Below are 25561 nucleotides of genomic sequence, written 5' to 3' on the forward strand. Positions count from 1 at the left end.
TTGTTGAGCCAGCTCTCCTAAATGAAAGGGAGTTGTGAAGGTGCTGAATGCTAATAAAAGGAAGATATTGGTGTTTTTGGGATGAAAGGCTTAGAAATAAGGAGATACTTAGTAGTGGAAGAAAGGCACATCAAGGATGAATTAGAACATTTGGAGGTAGTTTTGGTCACGTATATGGAATGACTGACAAAAACATAGTGAGGAAAAAAAACTGTGTAATTCCCTACAGGGTTCAAAATAGTGATTATAAGCCTAATGTGTATGTTTATAAGGGCGCTAATTGCTCTTTATATATATATATATATATATATATATATATATATATATATATATATATATATATATATTAGATCCAGCCCTTGTCAAGATAAACAACTGAATGACGAAAAAATTGGTAAAATATTAAAAATATTCATGGAACAGGGAGAGAAGGCGGTAGTGTTGAAATGGTCACGAAAGAACAAAAAACAACAGAAATATATACTGTACATTGTCCCAAATTTAAAATTACCTCTGGAACTTCCTTGAAGGTGTATTTAACGATGTCTGGGTGTGACAAGGGAAAGTCTAGTATATTGCATCCTGCAGTTTGTATCAGGTAATGGGACGGTTCCCTGTTGGTAGAGTCATTGGTGAATGACCTTGTTCTGTTGTCACCCATGTTAATGGAGGCGCTGGTGAGGTTCCTCGACAGGACTTTGGTTTCCTTGTCATCTTTGGAGGGTATGGATTTGTCTGTTAGGTTACAGCGTATGGTGTTACAGTCGATGGAAGTTGGGCCTATGGCTACATTACTCTCGTGGGCGTTCCTGCGCGGTATGAGACTACTGCTGATGTTTTCTGAATCGTTGGTGGGCGTGTTGTCGGTTTTTTCGACTAAGTCTACGTGTGAGAATAAACTGCTGGCATTGCCGATGACCAAGACAACTGAGCCGATTTCACCATCTGAAATTAGACCAAGGTGTTACAAGGACGGTTGAGCAAATGTAAGGAATTCAGACAATTAACATTATCATGTTTCACCTTTGTTAGATAAACCAAGTTGTTACAAGAGCTAGCAAGGACGTTTGAAGAAACGTAAGAAATTCAAATAATTAATGTAAGTTTCACCTGTTAAAGAATGCCCATTTTGTTAAACAGAGTTTGTTACAAGAGCTGACAAGGACGGCTGAAGAAATGTATGAAATTCAAATAATTCACGTAAGTTTCACATTGTAGAGAATTTAAAGTTTATCTTCGAATTACTTCATTGACAACCAAAGGTAAAATAATTATGAAGTAAAATTGTGCATATCTAGTAAAGAAAAGCAGTCCTTAAATGACAGATACATTTAAGATATGAAAAACTGCAATGTATAAAAAATGTTACGTGATCAGAATGACAAAGTGGAATCAGCCGTCACAGCAATGGTAATAATTCTGATAATGAAAGCAGCAACAATAATCTTGTTACTAAAGACACTGGAATGTCAAAGCGTAGAAGAGAATGAAAACAGAAGAATAAAACGTAGAATAGTTTTACCTAAGCTTCCGGCAGTATATTTTGCCAAAGAGGGATGTCCGGAGAGCTGTGCAGATTCGTTGAACGTTGAAATGTAGGCCAATGCAACAAAAACGCCGAAGAAAGTCAAACCACAGAGAACGAGGAATGGGCCACGCCCTGAGAGGTAAGAACAACGATCCATCAATTATATAAATTGACGTTTTGGTAGGATGCAGGCTTATTCGGACCTTTGCTGATTCGGACCTTAATCTTGGCTGATTCGGACCATTTGCTAGGCTGTTATTATTCGGAGCCGGACCAACTACTGATTGGCTGATTCGGACCATTTGCTAGGCTGATTCGGACCCATACTAATAATTTTATATTATAGCAATGGGTATTTCTACATAAGCATTCCGTATCGTTCGTCCCCGCGATTACGAAAGCCACCAGGAATTGGGGCGTCAAATGTATTTCGCCGTGTTTAGTACGAGCCCCTGGGGGTTAATTGCAGTCGTCCGAATAAATATTACTTAAAATTCTTGTTCAGGAGGTAAAACTGTATGGGAAAATCGGCCAATCATATGAAGGTCCGAATAAGCCTGGATAAAGGTCCGAATGAGCCAGTACATGGTCCGAATAAGCCTGTTCCCTTTTGGTAGTTTATATCGACTGAAGGGAAGAAGGAAGGAGGGTTTGAGTTACAGCTTTTACCGGCGCTGCCTTGTTCCTAAGATGGGTGCCAGACTAAGCACATTAAAAAGGAACAAGGAGTAATCCGACATCCAGCTTACTCAGCTGCGTGCAAGTATTCCTAACTTAACGTGAATGGTCTAAGTATTTAGCACTCATACTTAGTACTGCTCGTACTCATACTTACTCAGCCGAGTGCAAGTATTCGTAACTTAACGTGAATGGTCTAAGTAATTAGTACCCATACTTAGTACTACTCATACTAACAACAATGATCAAATAAAAAGGAAACAAATTATTCATTTAAATATATTTACAGTTATAATGGAAATTCAATAATTGAACAGAAATATAGCCTCTAAATCCAGTAATACACCAAATAAATTAAAATGTTAAAATCTACGGCCAAATAGCGAGTTGTTTCACCAACGAAAATTTAAAAAGCTATGTTTTATTAGAAATCATTTTTCTGTGCTGTTTGACATGCATGCACATTATTAATTTTTTGCATTTTCATTCTAATGAAAAAAAATCATAAATATCCTATCCTAAAATATCTGTATCTCTAACTTAATGCGAAACACCCTTTTCAGATTTTTTTTGTTTTCCCTTAATACGAAACACCTTTTTCAGATTTTTTTTTCCTACCCCGCCCCCAACAAGCACAACAACAAAGTAATTTGTAGGCTTACTCCCCGTGTAGTAATCGAAAATAAGTCAAACCAGTTTATAGTTTCAAAAGCAAATTCCTAGTACTACTACTACTGTTGCATGCAATCCTAGGCCTAACACTAGTTTGAGGAAACTGAATAAGTGTAACAGATTATGATAATCATTAAAGAACTAAGTTTAGTTTGTTGTCATTTAGTGCGTAGCTTTGACAGGGTTACGTTACTTCTCTGCAATTTTCTTCAGTTCTAGTGAACAATTGGTATTCTGTCGGATAGACGCATACAAACACACACACACACACACACACACACACACACACACACACACACACACTATATTATATAATATATATATTATATATATATATTATAATATATATATAAATATTACACACACATATAATATATATATATCATATAATATTATATTATATAAAAATTATATATATATATATATATATATATAGTACACAAACACATATAATATATATATATAACTATAATTATATATATATATATATATATATATAATATAATGGTATTTTTGTTTTGCATTGAATTTAACAGCACCTAACAACAACAGAAATTAAAGAAAGTAGTTTCCTAACCTTGTAGCCTTCGTAACATCCTCGGGCATGGCACCGACGGCCTGTAAAATGAGAAAAGAAGAATAAATCGTGAAGGAAACGAACTATACCAAATGAGCGTGTTGGGTGATACAGTATTTAAAGTTTGAATAATGCCATGAGCACCTACTTACTAATATATTTCATTAAATAAATGGAAGTTTTGATAGACGTATGATATGCATCACCTAATTATTGGACAATATAACTTTAGTTGTTCGGTCAGTAACCTATTGTCATATTCCTGTTCTGAGTGGAGACATAGGCCTATCTTGGTGCTACATAGGCCTTTTAATGTGCAGAAACACATATTTCAAGTGTTTTCAATGTCATCAAAACGTGCATGAAACTACCCTGATTTTGGATTGCCTGAATCAGATTTTCACCACTACAGTAAATCATTTATATATACTCTTATCTCTTTATCTCTCGATTACTGAAGTGGTCTAACTGACACCAGTTATCGTAGTGTCTGTCTCTACTTTGAGCCGTATTTCAATACATTTTTTTAGTTGTTTTTTCTCGAATTAAGGTAGTTCTTGTTTAAAAACCAACTTTGTTATTATGGTTCTTGTTCATAGCATTCAATAGAATTAGACTGATTGTTATCGGACTATTGAAGGAAGACCAAACCTTTGTATTTTCTTATCTGTAAATTGTTCTTGTTCATTGTTCTCGAAGGGCCATAGAGGATGGTAGGTTTACAGATAACGTAATTAAAGATAGAAGTTATATTTCAGAAATGGGAATGTTACTTGTTACTTATTGATGGCTTATTCAGGTCCCGCGCCATCTCCACAGCACTCGCAAGACCGTCATTATCAACTCAATAGTTTATTCAATAGATATATTTGTTCATAATAGAGTAAACAACTGAGTGGACTAGCTGCGGACACCTTAACCGTGTTCGGACCCACCTTGAGAAAAAGTACTTTTATACGTCCTGACAACGGAGATGGGCACCAGTCACAAGTTTCATGTCTCGAGGTGTTGCTCCCACGACCCATGGCTCGTGACTGGTGCCCATCTCCGGTGTCAGGACGTGTTAAATTACTTTTTCTGAAGGTGGGTCCGAACACGGTTAGGGTGGCTGCAGCTAGTTAACTCGGTTGTTTATCCTACATATTCCACAGTCAGTGTTTGATATCCCATATCATAGCTTCTATGAAACAAAACAAAAAAAAGTTTTAAGTTTCTTTATGAAAGACTTCAAATCCTCAATCTGCCTCAGGGAAGTTTGTTGTACTATAATCTGGGAGCTGTGTATTTTATGGTTCCGGAGCCACAAACAATGGAAAATGCGGCTCGACCAACTTGAAGCCATCTGTAACTATAGTAAATTCACATCAACCGTGCATCTGATGTCTAGGCCCGTCCCTTATGACACTCCTGATTTGCTGTTAATAAGCCAGTCACAGGACTGGAAACTCTCAGTCTCGAGAGAGTTCACATAGGCAGGATGTATGTTCCACCTCTCCTGAGGGATACGTCTTTCAAAAGTATCCCTCAGGAGAGGTGGAACATACATGTTGCGTATGTAAACTCTCGGGAGAGACTGAGAGTTACCAGTCCTGTGATTGGCTTATTAACAGCCAATCAGGAGTGTCGTTAAGGACTGTAAGCCAGATGCACGTTTAATGTGAATCTACTATAGTCTTGTATCAGGTCGATTTATGGATCACATAATCTGTAATAGGTCCTTCAAATATAGAAGGAAGCAGGTCTTTAAACTTGGTGGGCCAAAGCATAGCTTGAATAGTATCTTAACCTTCACCTGAAGCCAGAGCAAATCAATTAAGACTAGGGTAAAATCCTATCATGTGGAGCAACGCCATTTTATTAGTCTAGTAGCTCTCTTCTTATTTTTTTCCAGTTTCTCGTGCCGTACGTTGGGCAACTTATATATAATACACCGAGTTATAATAATCCAGACGGTTTATGACACAATGACTAAGATTCTTGACAGAACTCTCATTAAGATATTTCCTCACAAAGGCGCTTTCTCGTGTCATTTCAACACATTTTCGAGGTGCAAGGTTAAAAACACCGAGAACATCTAAAAAAGTAAACATAAAAGCTGAAAAAATTTAAACACAAATATTCAAAGTCCGGTTAAAACCAGTGCTACAGCAGGTACAGAACACCTCAACCGGCGATTATAAAGAAACAACCATCTCCTTAACAACGAATGGCTCTAGTTTGCACATACCCTGGCTTACATTCATTAAGCCACCGTGGTCCGTGATATTCAATAAAAGCAGATTCAATCACATTTCTACGAGTTATATTATTACAATAGAAAACAACTTTTACCCCCCCCCCCCACCAATGACTCCATATGATTGAAATTATCATGTGTAAAAATAAAGCATTCGACATTTGTCCCGTTCTCACACTATATCTGTGCTGTATAATTCGTGCCTCCAGTCCCTACTTAGATTGTTTTGTGAGGACCAGAGATTAAGACAGGTAGCTGGGTACTGATAATTTATTTACGTTGTTGTTGTTTAAGATTAAGCTGGCCTTGTGCCAGCACGGGCTCTTGCTCACAGAGCAGCCCGTAGCTTTATTTACAGACAAACTGGGTTGACATTAACAGGTGCGGACGGATATGTAGTGCAGTCTCGCACCGCAAACAGAAATGACTCCGAGACGGTAAATTTGTGTTTTCTTACAGACATTCATTTAGATATAATAAAGCGTACATATAATTGAATTGCAAGTGTTATACATCAGCGAAAAGGCCGCGGAACGCTCTATCGGATGGAAGTAAGGACAACGCGACTTGAAGAATTGGTTACAATGAAAATAGGGAAAAAGTGTTGTCCTTACAAATACTCCCCCCCCCCCCAAGACAATGATTATGGAGTAATTATTGGATGACAAATTACATGACAATCTTGGAGGCAGGACAGTTTCATATATATATATATATATATATATATATATATATATATATATATTATATTATATAAATTTGGGAGAATTCCTTATTAGTATGTTTTTCAATGTATTTGAAAACTTGAAAACATTAATGAATTTGTTGCAAAAACTTGGAACCCTAGCTCCGTAAGATATTATTATTAGGTAAATAAACACATTACATTGTTAAAAGCCAACTCCGGTAGTTACAGTGTGTTATATATATATATATATATATATATATAATATATATATATATATATATGTGTGTGTGTGTGTGTGTGTGTGTGTGTGTGTGCTTTTTGCAAAGCACATTCAACAAAAAACTTTGCAAAACGCACGAAAAAACTTATTCTGTAAGTACCAAAGTAGCTTTTAACAATTATAATGTCCTTATCTTACCATATATTATTATATAATAATCTCTTACGGAGGGTTCCAAGTTTTTGCAACAATTTTGAGATTAATGTTTTTTTTAATTTTCAAATACATTGAAAGGCATAAAAAAGGAATTCTCCCAAAGATTCTCAGGGCCGCAGTTACGGGGTTCCTTGCATGAACTGCGAGTGTTTTTATGTCTGGGACAATCTGGGAAGGGACTGGAGACAAGAATCATATAACACAGATATAAGCTATAGTGTGAGAGCGGGACAAATGTCGAATGCTTTGTTTTTACACATTAATCATTTTAGTCATATGGAGTCATTCGCAGGGGGCAAAAGTTATCTATTGTAGAAATGTTACTGAATCTGCTTTTATTAAATATATTGATGTGTGACGCGATGCTTCTACAAAATCTGTAACTATCAATTTTATTCTTGAAGAACTCTGTAACAACAAGGGATTAAGTTATCATTATTGTTGTAGGGGAGTGGAACTAGAAATGAAGGTGGTGTTCTGATGTAGGAGTGTGGTACTATGGAATGAATTTACCGTTCTGATGTTTAACGTGGTACTCGGGAATGAAGTTATCGTTCTGATATTTAACGTGGTATACTAAGGAATGAAGTTAGTTCTGATGTAGGAATGCTGTACTATGGAATTAAATTACAGTGCTGATGTGGGAGCATGGTACTAGGAATGAAGTTATATTTTGATGTCGGACTCGGATGTGGTACTGGTACTATGGATTGCAGGGTTGCCAACAACGCAGCCGGTATATCGGAAGTAACACCCACGGTCGAAGTACGATAACACACAGAATTTGGATGATAACAATAGCAAAGTTTAACAATTTCCGAAGGGTTCTTATTGGGACATTGCTACATTGAGAACTTACAGAGGTTATAATTACAATTAATAGGAAGACAAGTTTGAGCCAACCAACTCTTCTTAGTGTAGGGAATATGGTGAGCTGAATCAGTGAACCTGGAATTATACATTCATTTTAATCTTATTATAATTCTCGTCTTAAATTACGACGTACCCAAGTTGACGATACGTTTAGAAGTTGCTCGAAGTATATAAATGTAAATCAGCAAATGGACCTAGAACACGAAGACGAACAATTGTGTCGAATGTGATTCGAGAATTTAGAAATTCACGTCACAGGGTAAGAACCTTTCAGGAAGAATATTTAAAGCTCTTAAAATATAATTTGCAGCCACTTAATGTCAATAAAATGTCGGTGCAATCCTTCAGCTGCCAAATTGGCTTTGTAGTATTCATGTACGACATTGAAACCGTATTACGTATCTATGACGTCACTAAATGACATTGTCAAGATGCTCGTAAATATTTGCATTAAAGTTAATTGTAAATGTACGATCTACAGACTATTTGGAAGACACTTACATAATAAACTGCTGCAACACTTGACAACAACTAGGCCTAATTAACTTTTGGCTGACGAAAGAGGTTATCCATAAATAAAAACGAAAAATGCTCTTGGAATTAAGGAAAAATAAGAGGTTACTTGCATATAGGCTTATCTATATTTTTTACCGCTCAAGCTTAGGTTATTACCCAGACAAACGTACGTGTAGACCTATAATTTCAATAAAAAGGTAATGTTGGAAACAAGAAAAATTGAAGTTTGTCTGAATATAGGACTATATTATTTTCCTATTTGAGGTTAGGTTATTATCCAGGCGAATATGTAAGACCATAATTGCAGTGTCTTCCTCTAATCGTTCGATGTTCATGAAAAAAAAATGCATCTAATAGTTTCAACTAGTAGACCTAATAAATTTCTGGCTGACGAGAGATTATGCATAAATGAAAAAATCATATTGTTGGAAATAAGGAAAAATTATTAGTGGTTACCTGAATATATCTGTATTGGAAATAAAAAAAAAAAAACTTCCTGTTTAAGCGTAGGTTATTATCCAGCACAAATTAATTGCAGTGTTTTCCTTATATGCCTATTATTTCCCTTGTCCGGTGCTTACGAAAAAACAAATGAATGTTGAGAGAGAGAGAGAGAGAGACTAGCAATAGTACAGAATTAAACTCCGAATTGCATCACGAACAACGAAGCAGTAAATTGCATGAATGGTAATACACTATGACAATTCGTGATGTTGCTTCTTCAAACAGAATGCATGTTATGCCTAGTATTTGCGTGCAATTGCTAAATCTTTTGCCAGAAAAGAATGCATTGTGAGAAAGTGAGGTTATGTAATACTATAATTATAGCGAATGTTTCCTATTCGTGCGCGCCTACTATACGTGTGTTTGTGTATTGTTTGTGTAGGTGTATGTGTGCGTATGTGATGGCGATGCAGTGCGGTGTAAACCCCAGTCGTAAGAGGAAATCCAAGCAATAATTTACGTCACATCTTGTGTGGAAATCCCAGGGAATGTTACTTCTTCCTCTTTTGACTCGACTTGGAATCCCAACTTAGGGTCTTATAGCACAAGGGATTAATTATCACATAAAGGGATTGATTACAACACAAGGGCATTAAATATGATGCCCAAGTGTCTTTAATCCCATGCTCTTGCGATAATTCATCTGATTTATCTGAAGGAATGGAGTGATACTCAAGTTTAAGATTAGACCGATAACCACTTTTCTCGGTGCTTCTTCCCACGTTCTTCTTGACAATTATGATTTAAAAGTACTTTTCATCGCCATATTGCCCCTCCACTCTTTCCACGTGACCAGACCATTTCACAATACTCCAATCTGTGTATTCACCAATGCAAATTATTATACATCTGCATCCTCCCATGACCAGTATTATTGACTTTTGAATGCGCGCCCTATTCGAATTAGCCGCTACTACAGGACTAAAGGACGTGGAGAGGGGAGAGAGGGAGGGAGGAAGAGAGAGGAGAGGAAGAGAGAGAGAGATGAGGAGAGAGAGAGAAGAGGAAGAGAGAAGAGAGAGAGAACGAGAGAGAGAGAGAGAGAGAGAGAGAGAGAGAGAGAGAGAGAGAGAGTTTGCTCAGTGGCTCATATATCTCATCCTTGAATTTGTTTGTTTGGTTTAATATATGAAGACTTCTAAGCCTGACGCTTCGCATATCGACAGCAAGGAAGGAAATTGCTTTAGAGAGGAATGAGAAGAAGGGGTGGGAGTAAAAGTAACCATGCATTCGTGTAGACGTACAGCTTAAGTAGACTCTCTCTCTCTCTCTCTCTCTCTCTCTCTCTCTCTCTCTCTCTCAAAATCAGCAGATTTCTATAAAAGTAAAAGTAGCATTCGCATAAAAGTAAAAATTAGACATAACATCATAGATGGTAGCTTCGGAGGAAAATTCTCTCTCTCTCTCTCTCTCTCTCTCTCTCTCTCTCTCTCTCTCTCTCTCTCTCTCTCTCTCTCTCTCTCTCTCTCTCTCTCAAGAGAAGGAGTAAAAGGTAAAAAATAACCATTAGCTTAAGAGTAAAAATTAGACCTACATAGTAAATCGTAGCTTCGGTCTAGCGGTCACAAATCGAAGTCGACGATCACATCAGCACTTTCATTTTTTTTCCTTCAAGCTCATGAATATCGTATATATATCGCGGCACGAATAACTGAAAAGCACTAAATCTTATCGAGTGGCCGTCCGTGATTTTAGCTCTGTTTGTTTTATCTTTTTTATATTATTTTCTCTGTGCGAGGTCAAATGAACCACAGTTGGAGCAAGCACAGACCACCGCACTCGCGAAGAAATATCACCGGACAGATTCCAAGATGAATTATTTGTAAATTAATCATTTATCCATAATGTTGTTGTTGTCTTTCACTATATTTTTTTTTCTTTTTAGTCTTTGTACGAAGCAAGATAATCACTAATCAAGCAGCACGGATACTATACTCTCGCTAAGATTGATTGACAGTCTTCAAGATGGAATTATTTGACGGCAACAGACGCTTTATGAACAATTTAGAGCACTTTAACTGTACATTAATTCATTGTTTATTATTCCTTTGCCGTCTTTCTCTCAGAAAAAATGGTCATAAATGCTTTTGAATCAAGACTGATTGACAAATTTCAAGGTGAATTGTTTGGCGTTACAAATGCACTAAGAACAGTTTCGAGCACTTTCACGGTACAGCAATCCTTCACTTCAGACTTATTAAAAAAAATAGATGATTGATAACAGCTAGCGTGTGCTATCCGCTCAGACAACACCGTGCCAGAGGCACAAAGTCACTCGTTGATAACCCAAACGTGTGTGGACGGACTGGAGCTACAGTACAGTAGTGAACTCGTTAATTTTTTTCCTTGTCTGAACTGCATATCAGAGTAAAGGACGACGATGATCAAGAGAACTGACGTGTTGTTAGGAGGCGGGACGGGAGTTTGGCTCTGGGGGCGGCGAAAGTAATTCAGATATTATCTAATCTGTTTGTCGCCAACTCGCTTAATAATTCATAGCAGAATTTGGACTTCCCAGCCAGCCCTCTGATCAGATCTTGTTCCATTTTGCGGCCGCCCGTAGAAACGGTTGTGGGTGTCGTTTCAAATTTGAGATGCAACTTTGGATGCGTTCTAACTGGGTCCTACGCCATGGTTCTAATGTGCCATGGCTATATTAAGTACTCTAGATATTCTAAGACAGGATATGGTCTATCCCAACATCCACTGGCGGTGATAGTCATGCACGTGCGATTGCGTTTAGCAGAAAACGGTTGTTTCTTTATTTACAGAAGTTTTAAAGAAGAAGAAATAGTTTTTTTCTCTTAAGTAGAAAATTCTCCTGCAAGTGACCGTAATCATTACCGATACCGGGTGGTGGAACATTAAGTCCCAATAAATGTATCACAGTCACGTGCACCCGAATTCTTCATGTTAGCTGTTAAGGCTATTTCATACACAGTTAAAAGCTTACTACACGAATGGAAAAGGAGAAACATACATGAGGTTGTTTCAAAATCAATTTAGCATTGAGTTTTAAATCCCATTTTATGATTTCCATATAGAATCAATAATTTTTTCTCGCTCACTAGGTCTAAGGGATCTTTCTCAAATAGTGGCCCCCAGCAAAGTTCTGGGATCGTTATCTATGACTAATATTTCTTTGGGGTCATTTTATGACATTTACAGTCTTTTGTTTGTATTTTTACGGTCATCCCAACGGCTTTGTACTAAGGTACTATAGACGCCCCGGGAAGGTGGATACATGCCCTGGGCTTGGGGCCCCTGGGAGTCACTATCTAGGAAAGATCCTGAATAAACCATTGGCAGAGAGACGTAAACAGCTTGAGTGAGTGGTGTACGTTGATAATTTGTTTATACCAACAAACCAAAAATTATTTTTACCTTTGTTTTTTTTAAAGTTTTGCTGATACAAATAGCTTCGCAAGCTTGGAGGAAAGTTTAGATTTTTCGTTACACTTCTGATTGATACTGACAATGATGGAAAAATAAAAAAACAATGAACAAACAAGTCTTAATCGAAAACTTTTGTCCTCATTAGATAGCTATGAGTGACGTCACTAAGCACCTCCCCTTCTTATACTTTCCGTCATCTTTCAGTTGTCAAAGGAGGAAGGCTGTCTTTTGAACTAGTGTTGGTATTTTAGCGTAGCTAAATTATGGTCTTGTGCCACATAAGTCAGAAAAACACAAGGGAATTTGAAAATTTTCATTGCTTTCAAAATATTTCCGCGGGTGACGTCTTACCTGTAGTAAGACATCTTCATCCGCTTATCAGAAGAATTTCCACCAGTTTGGCTTGGACATATACTTTGTTAATTACAGTTGCAATTATAATTACCTTGTATCAGATTGTCTAATTTCATATGATTAAACTGGGGTGCTTTGAGATCAGACCCACCATTAGGGTCCTATTTTTGACGATGGTTGAATTCTGAGGGCAAAATTTGCCATTCCATCTCACCCTCCTAATTGTAAGTGTATTTTCAACAACACCATTACCGTACAGCTGAGGAACCTATATAGTCAATAACCAGGGGAAGGATGGGGATCAAAGAAATGCTTCCTACAGCCCTTAGAATTGTCTGCAGTGCACTGCACAAGGCACAGAAGGAAAAGCTACACACAGGATTTCAAATATATTTACTTGAAAATATATATAATTTTCAGATTTAACATATCAATTAGAATGCAAAATCTGTCCAGTTAGACAGTATGAATCCCTTATCTATTTCATGCAATGAAACATAAACAAATATAAATTTCTATCATAAGCACAATCAAAGTTTTGGGCCACAGACATCTGTAATGGCAGCAACAAGTGGCTGTTGACGTGCTGCTAGAAGACCAGTATCCGGTGCGGATTCCCAAATTATTTTCTGTAGGGCTCTGAAAGATGGATGACAAGATCCACCAGCTAACCCAAGAATCACAGATTCGCTTGTGGTAAGGAAAGCACCGGCATCTCTCATCCTCTCAAATGAATACATCCTGAAAGAAAGAACACTGAATTTCAAGGCTGCTTTTCTTGGATGTATAACGACCAATATTCTTAACATAAAACTGTATTGGTAACAAGCCATTGTCATCATTAACGTTTTGATGTCAGCCTTCTCTTTAATTGGATTAGAGGTGTTATGGTTTCTCACCAAAGCAATCTTCATCCATGGGGACCAACCCCTACCTACACCACTGCAAAATGGAGCACCATGAACAGGGCACTAATATCCAGCTAAGATGGCAGCTGACTGTTGTGGCAAAATAATATTTAATTTAGCTCTCACTCACAAATCCCCTTTGCCTAACTCTATGCAAACGCTTAAAAGCAAGATTCTGTCCTTTCTGCTTCGTGGCTGCTAACAAACAAGTTGGGAAGAGGAAAATATCGATTTAGAAGCATTATTTGATTCACAACTACAGACTTGCTTTTGTTGTTAATTTGGACAAACAGGAATAAAATTATATAATACAAAGAATAAAAAACTTATTTTACTTATCACTCATCATCGGTGAAGGTTCAAAAGGCTCTGAACATACATGAAATAGCCAATCAATCTTGGAAGATGATTAACAGCCACAAGCTTTATGAATCTCATCAGGCTTGCTAAGTGAAAGAAGTGGGTATCTATAAATTCACCTGACAACTACTACAATCACAAAAAAGAAATTCTCAATGAAAAAATTCGTACAGTGGTTTGACAGTCCTAACTTACCTGTCTACCATGGATCGGGAGGAACATGCGTCTACCACCAAATGGACATCTAACCCTGCCTCGAGGAAATCAAGAGCAGTCTGCTGCACACACACATGGGATTCAATACCACAGAGCACAATGGCTTTTACCTGTAATAGAAAAAAGAAAATGAGAATCAAAACATATCTTGACATACTGCATACAGAATGCATGACATTAAATTAGTAATGAATTTATCATTGCAGGACTTTCATACAATTTTTTACCCCATACAGTAAACTAGTATTCAGAATGAATCAGTTTACTATACAATGACCTCACCAACATTAAGCACTAACAACTTTACTCCCTTTTCTTCTCAAACTTCAAGAGCAGTAACTGAACAAAACTATTTTAACACTATTCAACATTCAGCTGCAAGTTTAACAAATATGGTAATAAAACTGTTTAATTCCTTCATGTCTCACAGAATGTTCCTAAGCCAGTTTTAAGCAAGTGAAAATAGCTCACCACCATCTTCAACAGTGTAGCATTCATTAATTTCACAACAAGGTGCCTTGAAACATTTAAGTATATCAAATTTTATGAACTTCAATATTTTATAATATACAATTCAAAACAAGGTTGTTATTGAGTTCAATATTGGTCTTAAAGAATCTAATTAACTTTATCACCCATTAAGATTTATAGTTTTAACCTCAGAATATTTAACAACAAAAATTGTATTTTTCCCCATGTACGCAAAGCTGATTTGATGCCTGAAGCTAGTTAACACTAATTAGTGACAGGAAAGTGAAAGGACAGGGTACTGCCCAAACACTTTTTCTTTTGGCAAACTGGGACAATTACCGGGATGGAAATCAGTTCAAGCTATAAACCTCTGCCACATACTATACAGTCTGTATCTAGGGCAAGAAACTGGAAAGATGTTCCTTGTCACCTTCAACTGGAAATTCCCAGCTCCCTGGTTATGTTCACAAAAAGGGAAAGGCTGGTTCCTGTTAACCTTCTATATAACCTCATGTAACCAGAGCATGAAGTTGATAAGGTCCTATGCCACAATTTTATTCCTTGTCGAACCATACTTTTGGAAGGGTTCAGCAAATATCATCTTCCCAGAGATGAATGATTATGCCCTAATTGACACCCACCCACTCAAAGAGAGAAAAGATTGTACATTTCACCCTCAGACATGTGCTCAGTTATGTAGCTTGCTCACACCAGTCAGACTAGCATGAACACAAGCTAAACTGTCAAAAGCTATGAAAGTCACGAAGTAGGGGAAGGCCCATGCAACCTCTACTGGGACCGGAAAAAAAGTCTACAAGCCTACATGAGTCTACTATGAAGAAAGAGGATTCTGCCTGGATGAGGGCTGAGTGCAACTCCAGTCTGGTTCTCTCCCCCACTAGAAGAATGGAGTGCCTGTTTTAAGGACAGTCTAAAAAAAAAAAAAAAAAAAAAAAAAAAAAATTTAAATGCCAAGATTGCCTTTGGTTCCACTGGCTTGTGCTGTTGGCACCTATAGGAGTCCCAGACGCATGATCATGGCTAACTTTAACCTTAAATAAAAATCAAATAAAAAAAAACTACTGAGGTTGAGGGCTGTATGTCTGATGATTGGAGGGTGGAAGATCAACATATGTACTAATTTGCAGCTCTCTAGCCTCAGTATTTTTTAAGATCTAAGGCAGACAGAAAAAGTGGACAGACAGACAAATAGCCATCTCAGTAGTTTTCTATTATAAAAAACTAAAAAGAATAATTTGAAGGAAATAAACACTAATGTCAACAAACCTCTCTATCTTTGATGATTTCCTGCACAGGTGGAAGGCACATGGAAAATTTTGTTTTATCGAAAATTGGAACGTCATGTTCTGTGACCCCCAACTCCGGTACAGTGCTTCCTAAACCTGGAAACAATGAAGAAGTAAAAAAAAATTACGAAAAATATGATACTTTACAATCAATTACTCAACTCAACCATTATTTACTTATATGATACCATGCATTATATGATGTCAAAAATGAGTACAAAATTCATATAATTGTTTACTAAAATCAAATTTTCTCTCTTCATTGTATAAGAGGCCCTCTAGAGCTTTTGCTTGTAAAATACTTTGAATTTTGACCTTAAAATTAAAATGTGTTTAACCATACTTGAGTGAAAGTGTTCAATAATTGTACGTTTCCTTTGCCATTTTGGTGGCACAGCCATGTTGCAACCATTCAGTAGTACCACCATACAATCAAGTGTGAGAGTTGACAAGGATCAAGGACTCGACTTTTAATTCAATTTAAACTGCATTGATAAAGTTGCTATTCATAATATAATAGCCTCAGTCAGAAAATTATTTCCTTTTTGGCTTTCCAAATATTTATCAATTATCTTAACATATGCTAGACATATTCTGTAAATAAGCAACAGAGCAGAGAAAGATAGTACAGAACTTCAGCCTTGCCAAGTCAGACTGTCACAATCAGAGGGACAGGAGCCATGATGAATGAAGCCAAATCTTGGCAAACCACAACACGTAGCCTATCATAGCATGGGTCTCATAGGAGAGGTCTAGCCTATGGAATAGCTTTGGATTGGATATCAACCTGTATATTGGAGGTTAGCACTATCCTAAGTAGTAGTAATGTGAGGGCAAGGCTAGTAAAAATAAGCTAGCCTAACCTAACTTGGCATTAAGGACAGTTGCTGGGCCAGGTTAATTAACTAAGTTGCTGATGTTGTCTAATGTAGAGCAAATAGTTTGTCTTTGAAAATAAGTTTGGTAAAACTGAAGACTAGTACTGCACCCCTCTGGAATACACACAATAATATACAATTTACGAAGAAGGCCAAGCGCTGGGACCTAAGAAGTCATTCAGTGCTGAAACACTGAAATGACAATTTGTCGAAAATTGCATTTTTCCTAACTATACAAACCTGAGGTCCTTTAACAATAGGAAGTAGCTAGCGGCAGCTGGAACGGTCGTAAGCTTCGAACAAGGGAGAACGGTAGTTAACTGCTTGTCCGACATTCGCGCGCCGCGCGACTGGGAGGTAAACAAATCACTTTTGCTTTTGGCCCATGCAAAATACGCAGAGTGAGGGGTGGCATGAGGAGGGGACTATATGTAAAGGACCTCAGGTTTGTATAGTTAGGAAAAATGCAATTTTCGACAAATTGTCATTTGTTCCGATACGTAATACAAACCATCGGTCCTTTAACAATAGGAAGACTCACTTCTTGGTGGGAGGATCTGAGTCTTTTGATGAACAGACTGGTGTTCGTCCATATCCCTGGAATGCCTCCCTGGTCGTAAGAGCGAGGGAGGGAGGGATCCAAGCCTCTGTCCAATTGATCGGGGTGTGCACCGCAGGATCAATGGTCAGACCTCTGGGCCGAGTACTAAGAAGAGAGGCAAGCGTATCTCTTCGTACCAGCAAGCAAGAACTTGTTCCTGTTTGCAAGAGGCAACATAAAGTATGGGTTGTCTCAAGCTGGCATCCACTTCCTCCCCCTTGTTGGAGGAAGTGGTGGATATACGCTCCTATCCCTAGTGAAAGGGATAGGATGGGGCTCGGTTGAGTAGCTCACCTGCATCTTGTCCTTATCCAGCATGGTGACGACCGTGTCCCTCCCGCTAACCAACCACAGGTAGAGGGGAGAAAAAGATGGGAAGAGGAGCCAGTCACACTCTCATTCACTCATCCATTACCTTATGGTCACACCAGATCGATGCTGTTCAGCCTGCGAGGGTCTGGGTTCGCTACAACGTGTTGAGCAGCCACCACGGGTCCCAAGGAAAAGATCCAAGGACCTGTGGGCAATATCCCGAAGGTAGAAGGAAGGGCATGTGGTCTGGGTTGACCAGATACCCCTGCCTTCTGTACCTGCGCCACGGAGAAGTTCTTGCGGACAAGGCAGCATCTCCTTCGCATCGAAGGCGGTGAAGTCCATTAGGGAGGGGATTGTGAACGACTCGAACCAATCGTCAGGGACCGAAGGGTTCTGAGTCTTCGCTACGAAGTTCGGTACGAAATCGAGCGTCACGGATCCCCATCTCCTGGATGCTTTTGACTTCGCAGGAGAAGTCATGCAGTTCCTCAGAGGAAAAGAAGGAAATAGTCGCATGACCTATCCCTCTTCTCTACTTCGGTGATGTCCAGTACCCATACTGGTCTGTCCGTTTGCCACGAAGTCTCTCGCATCCTCCTATCCCCATGCAGCGAAGTTCTCGGTAGTGGATAGGACACCGACACTCCATGGTGGGTGTCAATGGTATGGGTACTGTGACAAGCTATTAAAACGAAGTAATGATTGCTCTGTAACAACCGAACTAAGTCAACAGCGTAGTTCGTAACTGACTCGGACCAGCTCTGACAGCTGCCGACTGACTGCGTTCGGTAGGAGGCAAGTTGTCAAAGCATCCAGTAAGTCACGTGACCTTCGCCTTTAAAGGGTTATGCCGAGAGAACCCACCAAACAAATAATGTATTTGTTTGTCACCAATGCCGGACAGCAAGGTGATGATTCTCTTAAGGCATGTGCCCAACAGGCGAAAGTCAATTGCCTTCTAGAGACCGAGGTCCCTGAAGGTAAAACATCTCATGGTTGTTGAATCTCAGCTAAGGAGAAACAACACTATGTACCGTTGAAGACGAAGGTAGATATTGAATGCAACCTACGTCTTCACAGATGAATCGAGAGAAGGATTCTCAAGATTCATAACCTGTGCTTACAAATGACTGAAAACGCTAACCGCTATTTCATTGCTGTCCGGTGAGAAGTCGTAGTTGCAATGAAAGCGGGGCGTTCTTCAGTAATGAAAACACAGGGGAAAGCCGCCTGAAGAACTGCTTCTCATGGGCTGAACATTTGGAGTAGAGCTGTCAGGTCGGAGAGTAGGGCGCTGTCTTCTAACAAATCTCGTAATTCGGTTGAACAATGAACAATTGTACACCTACGAATAAGAGATATTTTGAAGACAAACTCAGATGTCTGCAAAATCATTCGCATTATCGCAGTGCGATGCAGCGGGAGACTTGTACAGACTTCTGTTACCGTGCGGTAAACAGAAAGATGAAAGAGTCCAAGAGATATCTCTGTTGAAAATTCTCGCAATGTCGAAGGCGATGGAATCTAGCGTCACAGCAGTAGATGGGTCCTTCATTATTGCGAGAATCCCCGTTAATCAGAGACCTAAGTCCATGATTGTTGGGCAGAGATACGGTTCGGTAGTCAATCAAAGCAGGGCAGAGAGAGACGATACATGACCGTGCATATCGGAGGCCCGGCTGATACTGAGCTGCTATCAGGCAGTTCAATACGCAGTAGTTGAGCCTGAGCTCTCGCTGACTCGTCATCCTGAGTTGCCAGGTAATCCATTATTCCACGAAGGAATGCGTTCGGCTATACTACCGAGCATAAAAGATATGCTCGAGGGCAATAATTATATTTATGCGAAACTGAATTTCGGTAAATATAACAGTTGAAATGGTGTTGTCGTGACAAAACCATAAGTATATAAAATTGAAACTGAAAACTCCTGGGAGGTTGCAGGCAACCCCGAGTTGCAGTTCAATTAGAATACTTCTCTTATAAGTCGCAATCCGTAGTTTAACTAGGATATGCGCCTACCCCTCGGACCATTCAACTGCTTAGTAGAATCATGTCGCGAGGTTAATATACGTAGTATATTTGTAGGATTCTGAACAACGATCTCCATCCTAAATTCTTTCCTTCAAGAAAAACAAATAAGGATTGGAGATCGACCACCTTCGATCTCTATCAAGAGAGTGAAGGAGAAGTCTTCCTCGAAGGAAAGCTTCAATGGTGAACAGAATACTAAGACGATAGTTCAAGCCAAACTGGATATTCCCGTCCGATCTTCTCTAGTCCAGGTTGGTCGCCTACTGTGAGATAGTTTCTTCAGCAGCAGTCTTCTTCCCAATGCTAGAAATTCCAGGAGGAATTCGAGCATAGGCGAGGTTCCCGATTATCGTGTATATCGGGGATTCTCGTCTCGCTCACTTTGGACCATGGTCTCGCGTAAATGTTTGGAGATCGTAAAACTCGAACACTGAATGCGTTAGAAATTCCGTAGAATTCTAAGCAGTCTGCGAAACCCCCACCGAATTCGTCAAACGATATCGGCTGGTGGTCCTCTCGATTCCCGTAGAAATCGAGAATGGGGCAGGATTCCTCCTCAACGCCGGGGCTTACGTCAGGTAGGACCCGAAGTCCCCCCGGTAGCGCAGTCCCGAACGTGGGGATCCTACAGAGAAGTCTCTAGCATCCCTCCCTCCCCTTTTCCCTCGTAACCGTAAGGAGAGAGGGAATGGGGGAGGAATTGATACTCGCTCGCCTTCCCAGTGGAACTAGCAGTTGGAGAAGAGTAGGAACAGCCATCGCCTTGCGGCGATGGCCTCTCAGAGTCTGGGAAACGTATCGTCAGGAGAAAAACGTTTTCCCGCGGAGGGTTACGAACTCTCACTGTAGGTAAGGGTCTGCCGCCACTGTGAACGTCGTCTGGGTGGGGCTGATCGACACCTGACAGGAGAGAGCCGATACCGTCCTCCGACTCATTCCAGTCCTCGTCGAGGTCGAAACCTCTCAGGAGGACCAAAGGAGTATTCAAATACGGTGTCCGAAGACACGTAGAAACGCCGCTGTCGCAGTAGAGGAGGTGGAAGTAGCTTGATCGACCGGCCAGAAACTGAGAGAGCCTTCTTGTCCGGAGACGAGAGACTCTGGTTCTTCGAGACAGAATCGGCAAGTTCCGATCGCGGCAGACCCACCGTCGGTTTGGGTTCCCTCTCGGGCCCCAAAACGACTCGAGCAGAGACGTGTGGGCCCCTGGCTGTGGGAGCGGCAATCCTTCCGCAAGGTCATTATGCTGACGAATCAGCTTAATGACTTCTGCAAATTCCTCTGTATCTCGGGAGTACCGGGTGTCTTGCGGAGTAGGACCGTCCAGTCCCTCCAACAAGAAACAGATCCCGAGATACTCCTCCTTCAGAAGGAGGAACAGCGGCAGACCCCTGACGGTCGTCCCATCTACTGCGCGTATGTCCTGGTCGGTCCTGGAACCGTGCCTGGTCCATACGGCGTCATAGCTGGGTCACGAGCGGCGCACCTCTCGTGATCGCTCCTCGGTACCTCGCTCCTCCCGGTATAGCCCGAGGAGGTTGAAGGTACGGGAGAGGCAGACCTGACGCTCCCCCCTCGCTCGCTGGCAGGACCAGCGTGCGTGGAGGGCTGCTGCTGATCGTCAACCCGCGGTGACGGTCGAGCAGCAGGCCTAGCCTTGCCGCTCGCCTGGGGCGATTGGCTCGGTTGAGAACGTCGAGACCGATCTCTAGCGTCAGGCGAGCTGCCGCTGGTCACCGTCTCCGCCCGGTCCCATCGGGAGCGGCGGACGGGTGACCTGCTAGGCTCTCTGTCGCGTCGAGACCGGCCAGCGTCCTCTCGGCGCGTCGAGCCGCTGGTACCAGCCGTGGCTGGTACCGGCGCCGCGGGGACTCCTTCCTCGCCTCAACCCGTGGCTGGTCAGGCGAACCGTCACGTCAGCCCGAGCAGCCAGTTGATCGCTGCGAGAGCGTCCACTGGCCTGGCGAGAGTCGTGTGCACGACTCTCACCAGTCTTCTGCTCCGCGCCGCTGTCTTGACGGCGAGCGAGCTCGGGCGTCAAAACTTGGCTGGACGGTCTTCTTTGGAAGAGCTTTCCACTCGGTGCTTCTCGCGAACGAGAAGCGGGCCGAGAACGGGAAACCTGGTTTAGCGGCAGAACCGCTAGCACCAGGTGAGGACGCACCAGCCGAGGCTGGTGGCACCTCTGGTCCCCGTCGACTTCTTCTTTGCAGAAGAAGCGACGGGCCCCCCGTTCCCGAAGGAAAACAGGAGGACCAGCAGAAGAGCTCCCCACTCGCCTGAGCGAGCCGGGCCCTTAGAAGATCCCGAAGGAGTCTTCTTAGGGGGGGAGGAGGCAACCTTCTTCTTCTTCGGCTGTTTGGCCTTAGAAGTCGAAGGGGAAGGAGAGGCAGCAGACGACGACGACACCTTCTTCCTCTTCCTCTTCTTCTTCGCCAGGCTCCGCAGGACAGACGTCAGGTCTTCCATCCAGGAGGGAGCCGGGGCAGTTGCCGAAGCAACAGGGCCCGACTGCACCTGTCCGGAAAGACCTGAGACTGTGACAGCACCACCAACAGCAGGAACAACAGGAACAGGTCCAGGAACAGCAGGAACGGCAGGAACATCTGAAAGTGAATGAGCAGCCGGCACCTGATCTGAAAGGGAATGAGCGGCTGGGACAGCAACAGGTACGGCAGGCACGGCAGGTACCACAGGGAGAGCCAGGCGTCCTGTCGGCAGCTACCGTCATCCTCGGCACTGGCGGCAGGTCCAGGGGGGTACTCTTTGGGCAGCGGAAGTCCGGGGTCGGCAATACAAAGAACCCAGGTGGCGGTGGCAACCGTCCTCTGGCACGGCAGGAATTGGTTCTGGATTGCAGCCGTGGGTGTTACCGGCATGACATGTGGTGTGTATACACTCAACCAGGTGCGGTTGGCATCTCATATGCTGGTGTCGAGATTGTGGTTGTTGTAGTGGTTACCGTACCATGAGTGACCACTGGCCGACCCCGCCAACCGCTGAATAAACCCCTGTATGCTCGGCACTCACTGCAGTCCCAGCGACTCCCACACCTGTCCCAGGTCGTCCTTCGCTGATGGCACACCTGGCGGAAGCGACAGTCGGGTTAGTTAGAGGGGCTTCCTCGCGCCTGGGGGGAGAACAACCCCACCCAGAGCGGACGGAAGACCCCGAGTACAACTGGACGTCCGGGCAGCGGGCGCCCTCCTCCACACTCGACGGATCGAGAGAGGAGAAGGACTCCGCTACCCCCCCCGCAGGGGGGCAGGAAAGAGGACGAAGTGTCCGTTACCAAAGGAGTCACTGTACTTTCCGATGACTTCTTGGGCGGCCTAAGTCTCTTCCTGCCCTCGTACAGCACCCACTGCGCCTCGACCAATGCATACACGTTACACAGGGCTCGTTGCGGGAGCACTCTCGCCCCCGACGACGAGTACAAACCTCGTGAGGATCTACATCTATCCAAGGTCGTCTCCCCACGGATGTAGCACCTGCGGTAACATAGATAGATTAGTAAGAGGGGTTCCCTCACGCACGGGGGGGAAGACATGCCCACCCCGCGCAAGGAAGACCCAAATACAAAATACAATGAAGAAGCTGAGCGGCGGGGGGCAGGAAGGAAGACGAAGAATCGGATACCAAGGGAGTCGCGGGAGAGCTTTCCGACGACTTCCTGGCAGACCTTCGCTTCCCCTACCCCCGCACAGCAGTGAAAAGTAATATGAAAATGAAACAGAATTACTGCCCTTTGCGATTCACTTCATAGAACTTAAAAGGAGAAACAGATCAATTCCCGCCCTTAAGAACGGAAACTTGATCCAATAATATGATGTATCTAAAATATATATGAAAATTGAAACAGAATACTTGCACTTGAGATTTCATTTTCACATAAAAAAATGGGGATCAATTCCCGGGTAAGAACGGAAACTTGATCCAATAATATGATGCTATCATAAAATATATATGAAAATGAAACACGAATACTGCACTTGCGATTTCATTTTCACATAAAAAAATCGTAAGGATCAATTCCCTGGGTAAGAACGAAAATTGATCCAAATAAATTTCAATGCAAATAATAAATGAAAATGAAAAGAATATTTGCAATTGCGAATCCACTTCATTGCATTCTATTATACAAAATTAAAAGGCTCGTGCCGAGCGCAATCACACTCTCGGTAACGAACGCACAGGGGCAAAAATATAATGAAAAGAGTACTTACATTTTTCAATTCATGAAAAGAGAGCAATCGCCGCATCTACGGCGATAACTCCATGTTGGTTCATAATTAAAGTATGAAAATGAAAACAGTGTACTTACAGTTTCATTTTCAAGTCAAACAAACTATTAGTAGAAAACACAATATAAAAAAACAAAGCATACGACGATGAAGCGGGCAGAGAGCGATGACGAACACGTCCTTCACACCCGCGGCCGAAAGCAAAAGTGATTTGTTTACCTCCCAGTCGCGCGGCGCGCGACTGTCGGACAAGCAGTTAACTACCGTTCTCCCCTTGTTCGAAGCTTACGACCGTTCCAGCTGCCGCTAGCTACTTCCTATTGTTAAAGGACCGATGGTTTGTATTACGTATCGGAACAAACAATTATTAGAAGAGGTTGGAAAGCAAGATGAAAGAGAGAAAATAAGAACAGAGGTACAGTATAAGGAATGAAAGGGGTTACAGCTGGGGGCCAAAAAGAATACTGCAAAGAACCTTAGGTAAATACTAATGCCTACAGTGCACCACATGTGAGATGAACAGACAGCACTGACCCCCATGCGCCCCTCTGATAAAGTAACTACCAGTTCATGTATAGCCTGATATTAGCGTGATGTTTACTACTGGATCCTTGGGGATTAATGTAAAAATAGAAAGAAAAGACAGCAATTATCATTAGTATCAATACCTAGACAAAAACACAAACAAACACAAAAAGAAAAGGCAGTAAAAATCCAGTTTTGCGACTGGGGGTTACTAAGCAGCAGTAGTAGTATCTTAAATTTGACAGTTTTACCCTTAGTTTATCCTAATGTAACTTATATCGAGGAATAGCTAGGTACTAAGCCTCGTGTTTTTACATTAGGCTAGGTAGCTAGGTACTAGGTAGGTATCTCTATACGGGAAGTAGGCTAGGTATTGTAGTATAGGATAGTATTAAGTTCCCCACAAATTACTGAACCGTAGATTTTTCCTGGCCAACATTAGGCTGGTACGTAAAGGTATAGGTATAGTAGTAGGTGCGTCAAACCAATTGGTTAAAGCTTACCCTTGGGATACTGTTCCGTGCAAACCACAGGTAAGTCCAGGAGCTTAAACGCCCTCAGGAGCCTGTTGGACACCTCGACGATCTGGGGGAAGTACTGGATGCTATTCCGGAACTTCTCTTGCATGTCACATAGTAATAAGCACGTATTTTGGGGGACGAGTTTCCCTATTCTTCGAGGGATTGTTCCGGCCATGGTGGAGTCTGTCTGTGTTGTTGTTGTTGTTGTTGATGTGAGAGCAGCCGACGACAAGCAGACCATAGATATAAAAGCCTAGATGCCGCTTCGGCCGGCCGGACATACGTCAACAAGTCCGCCATCTTGGCGCGGTAATTCAAACAATGCAGCAGGCTGCAGTATATGAACGTTTTTCCGCCACTATTCGCTTAATATTGCACGGATTTTCTTGTCTGATGGCTCGTTACAAAGCTTACATAATTCCCTACAAGGATCTAATAAAATAAAGTTGTTCCTTATTGTTTGAAAGTTAACTGCAATGACTTTGTTTTTAGCACGTAGGGGGAAGGAGGGGGCTAGTTGTACACAAATGTTAATATTTACCCATAACTATTGCTGTAAACAATAACTTTGAAATCCTGTGATAAGACAGATGACTAAAGTAGGCCTACAGCTATGGATCTGTGCAACTTAAGTAAAATCTTTGTCTCTCGAAGTGCTCTGTTAAAAAATCCCCCACCCCCAATATAATTTTGGCACAGGCCTACAAGTTTAAGTCATAAAAA

The 25561-nt window shown here is 41.5% G+C and overlaps 2 protein-coding genes across 3 annotated transcripts in view; both read right to left on the reverse strand.

Moving 5' to 3' along the window:
• Positions 1-11344, reverse strand: part of LOC135202528 (uncharacterized) — a 22767-nt gene extending 11423 nt beyond the window's left edge. Inside the window, exons 1-4 of one of the 2 annotated variants that reach the window (XM_064231987.1) lie at positions 10243-11344; positions 3456-3496; positions 1523-1660; positions 512-945 (exon numbers count right to left, since the gene is read on the reverse strand). In XM_064231987.1, the coding sequence (XP_064088057.1) occupies positions 512-945; positions 1523-1660; positions 3456-3496; positions 10243-10244 (615 nt within the window). In that variant the 5' untranslated portion in view covers positions 10245-11344. The remainder of the gene's footprint in view (positions 1-511; positions 946-1522; positions 1661-3455; positions 3497-10242) is intronic. The other variant, XM_064231988.1, reaches the window with a different exon arrangement.
• Positions 11345-12834: 1490 nt separating this feature from the next.
• Positions 12835-25094, reverse strand: LOC135202531 (isochorismatase domain-containing protein 2-like). Its single transcript, XM_064231995.1, has 4 exons — positions 24821-25094; positions 15701-15816; positions 13922-14052; positions 12835-13199 (listed from the first exon to the last, which is right to left on the reverse strand). Exons 1-4 carry the CDS (start codon positions 25077-25079, stop codon positions 12989-12991), a joined length of 717 nt encoding a protein of 238 aa, XP_064088065.1. The 5' UTR covers positions 25080-25094; the 3' UTR covers positions 12835-12988.
• Positions 25095-25561: the final 467 nt, after the last annotated feature.

Source organism: Macrobrachium nipponense, chromosome 30 (assembly GCF_015104395.2).
Source record: "Macrobrachium nipponense isolate FS-2020 chromosome 30, ASM1510439v2, whole genome shotgun sequence".
Taxonomy (NCBI): Eukaryota; Metazoa; Arthropoda; class Malacostraca; order Decapoda; family Palaemonidae; genus Macrobrachium; species Macrobrachium nipponense.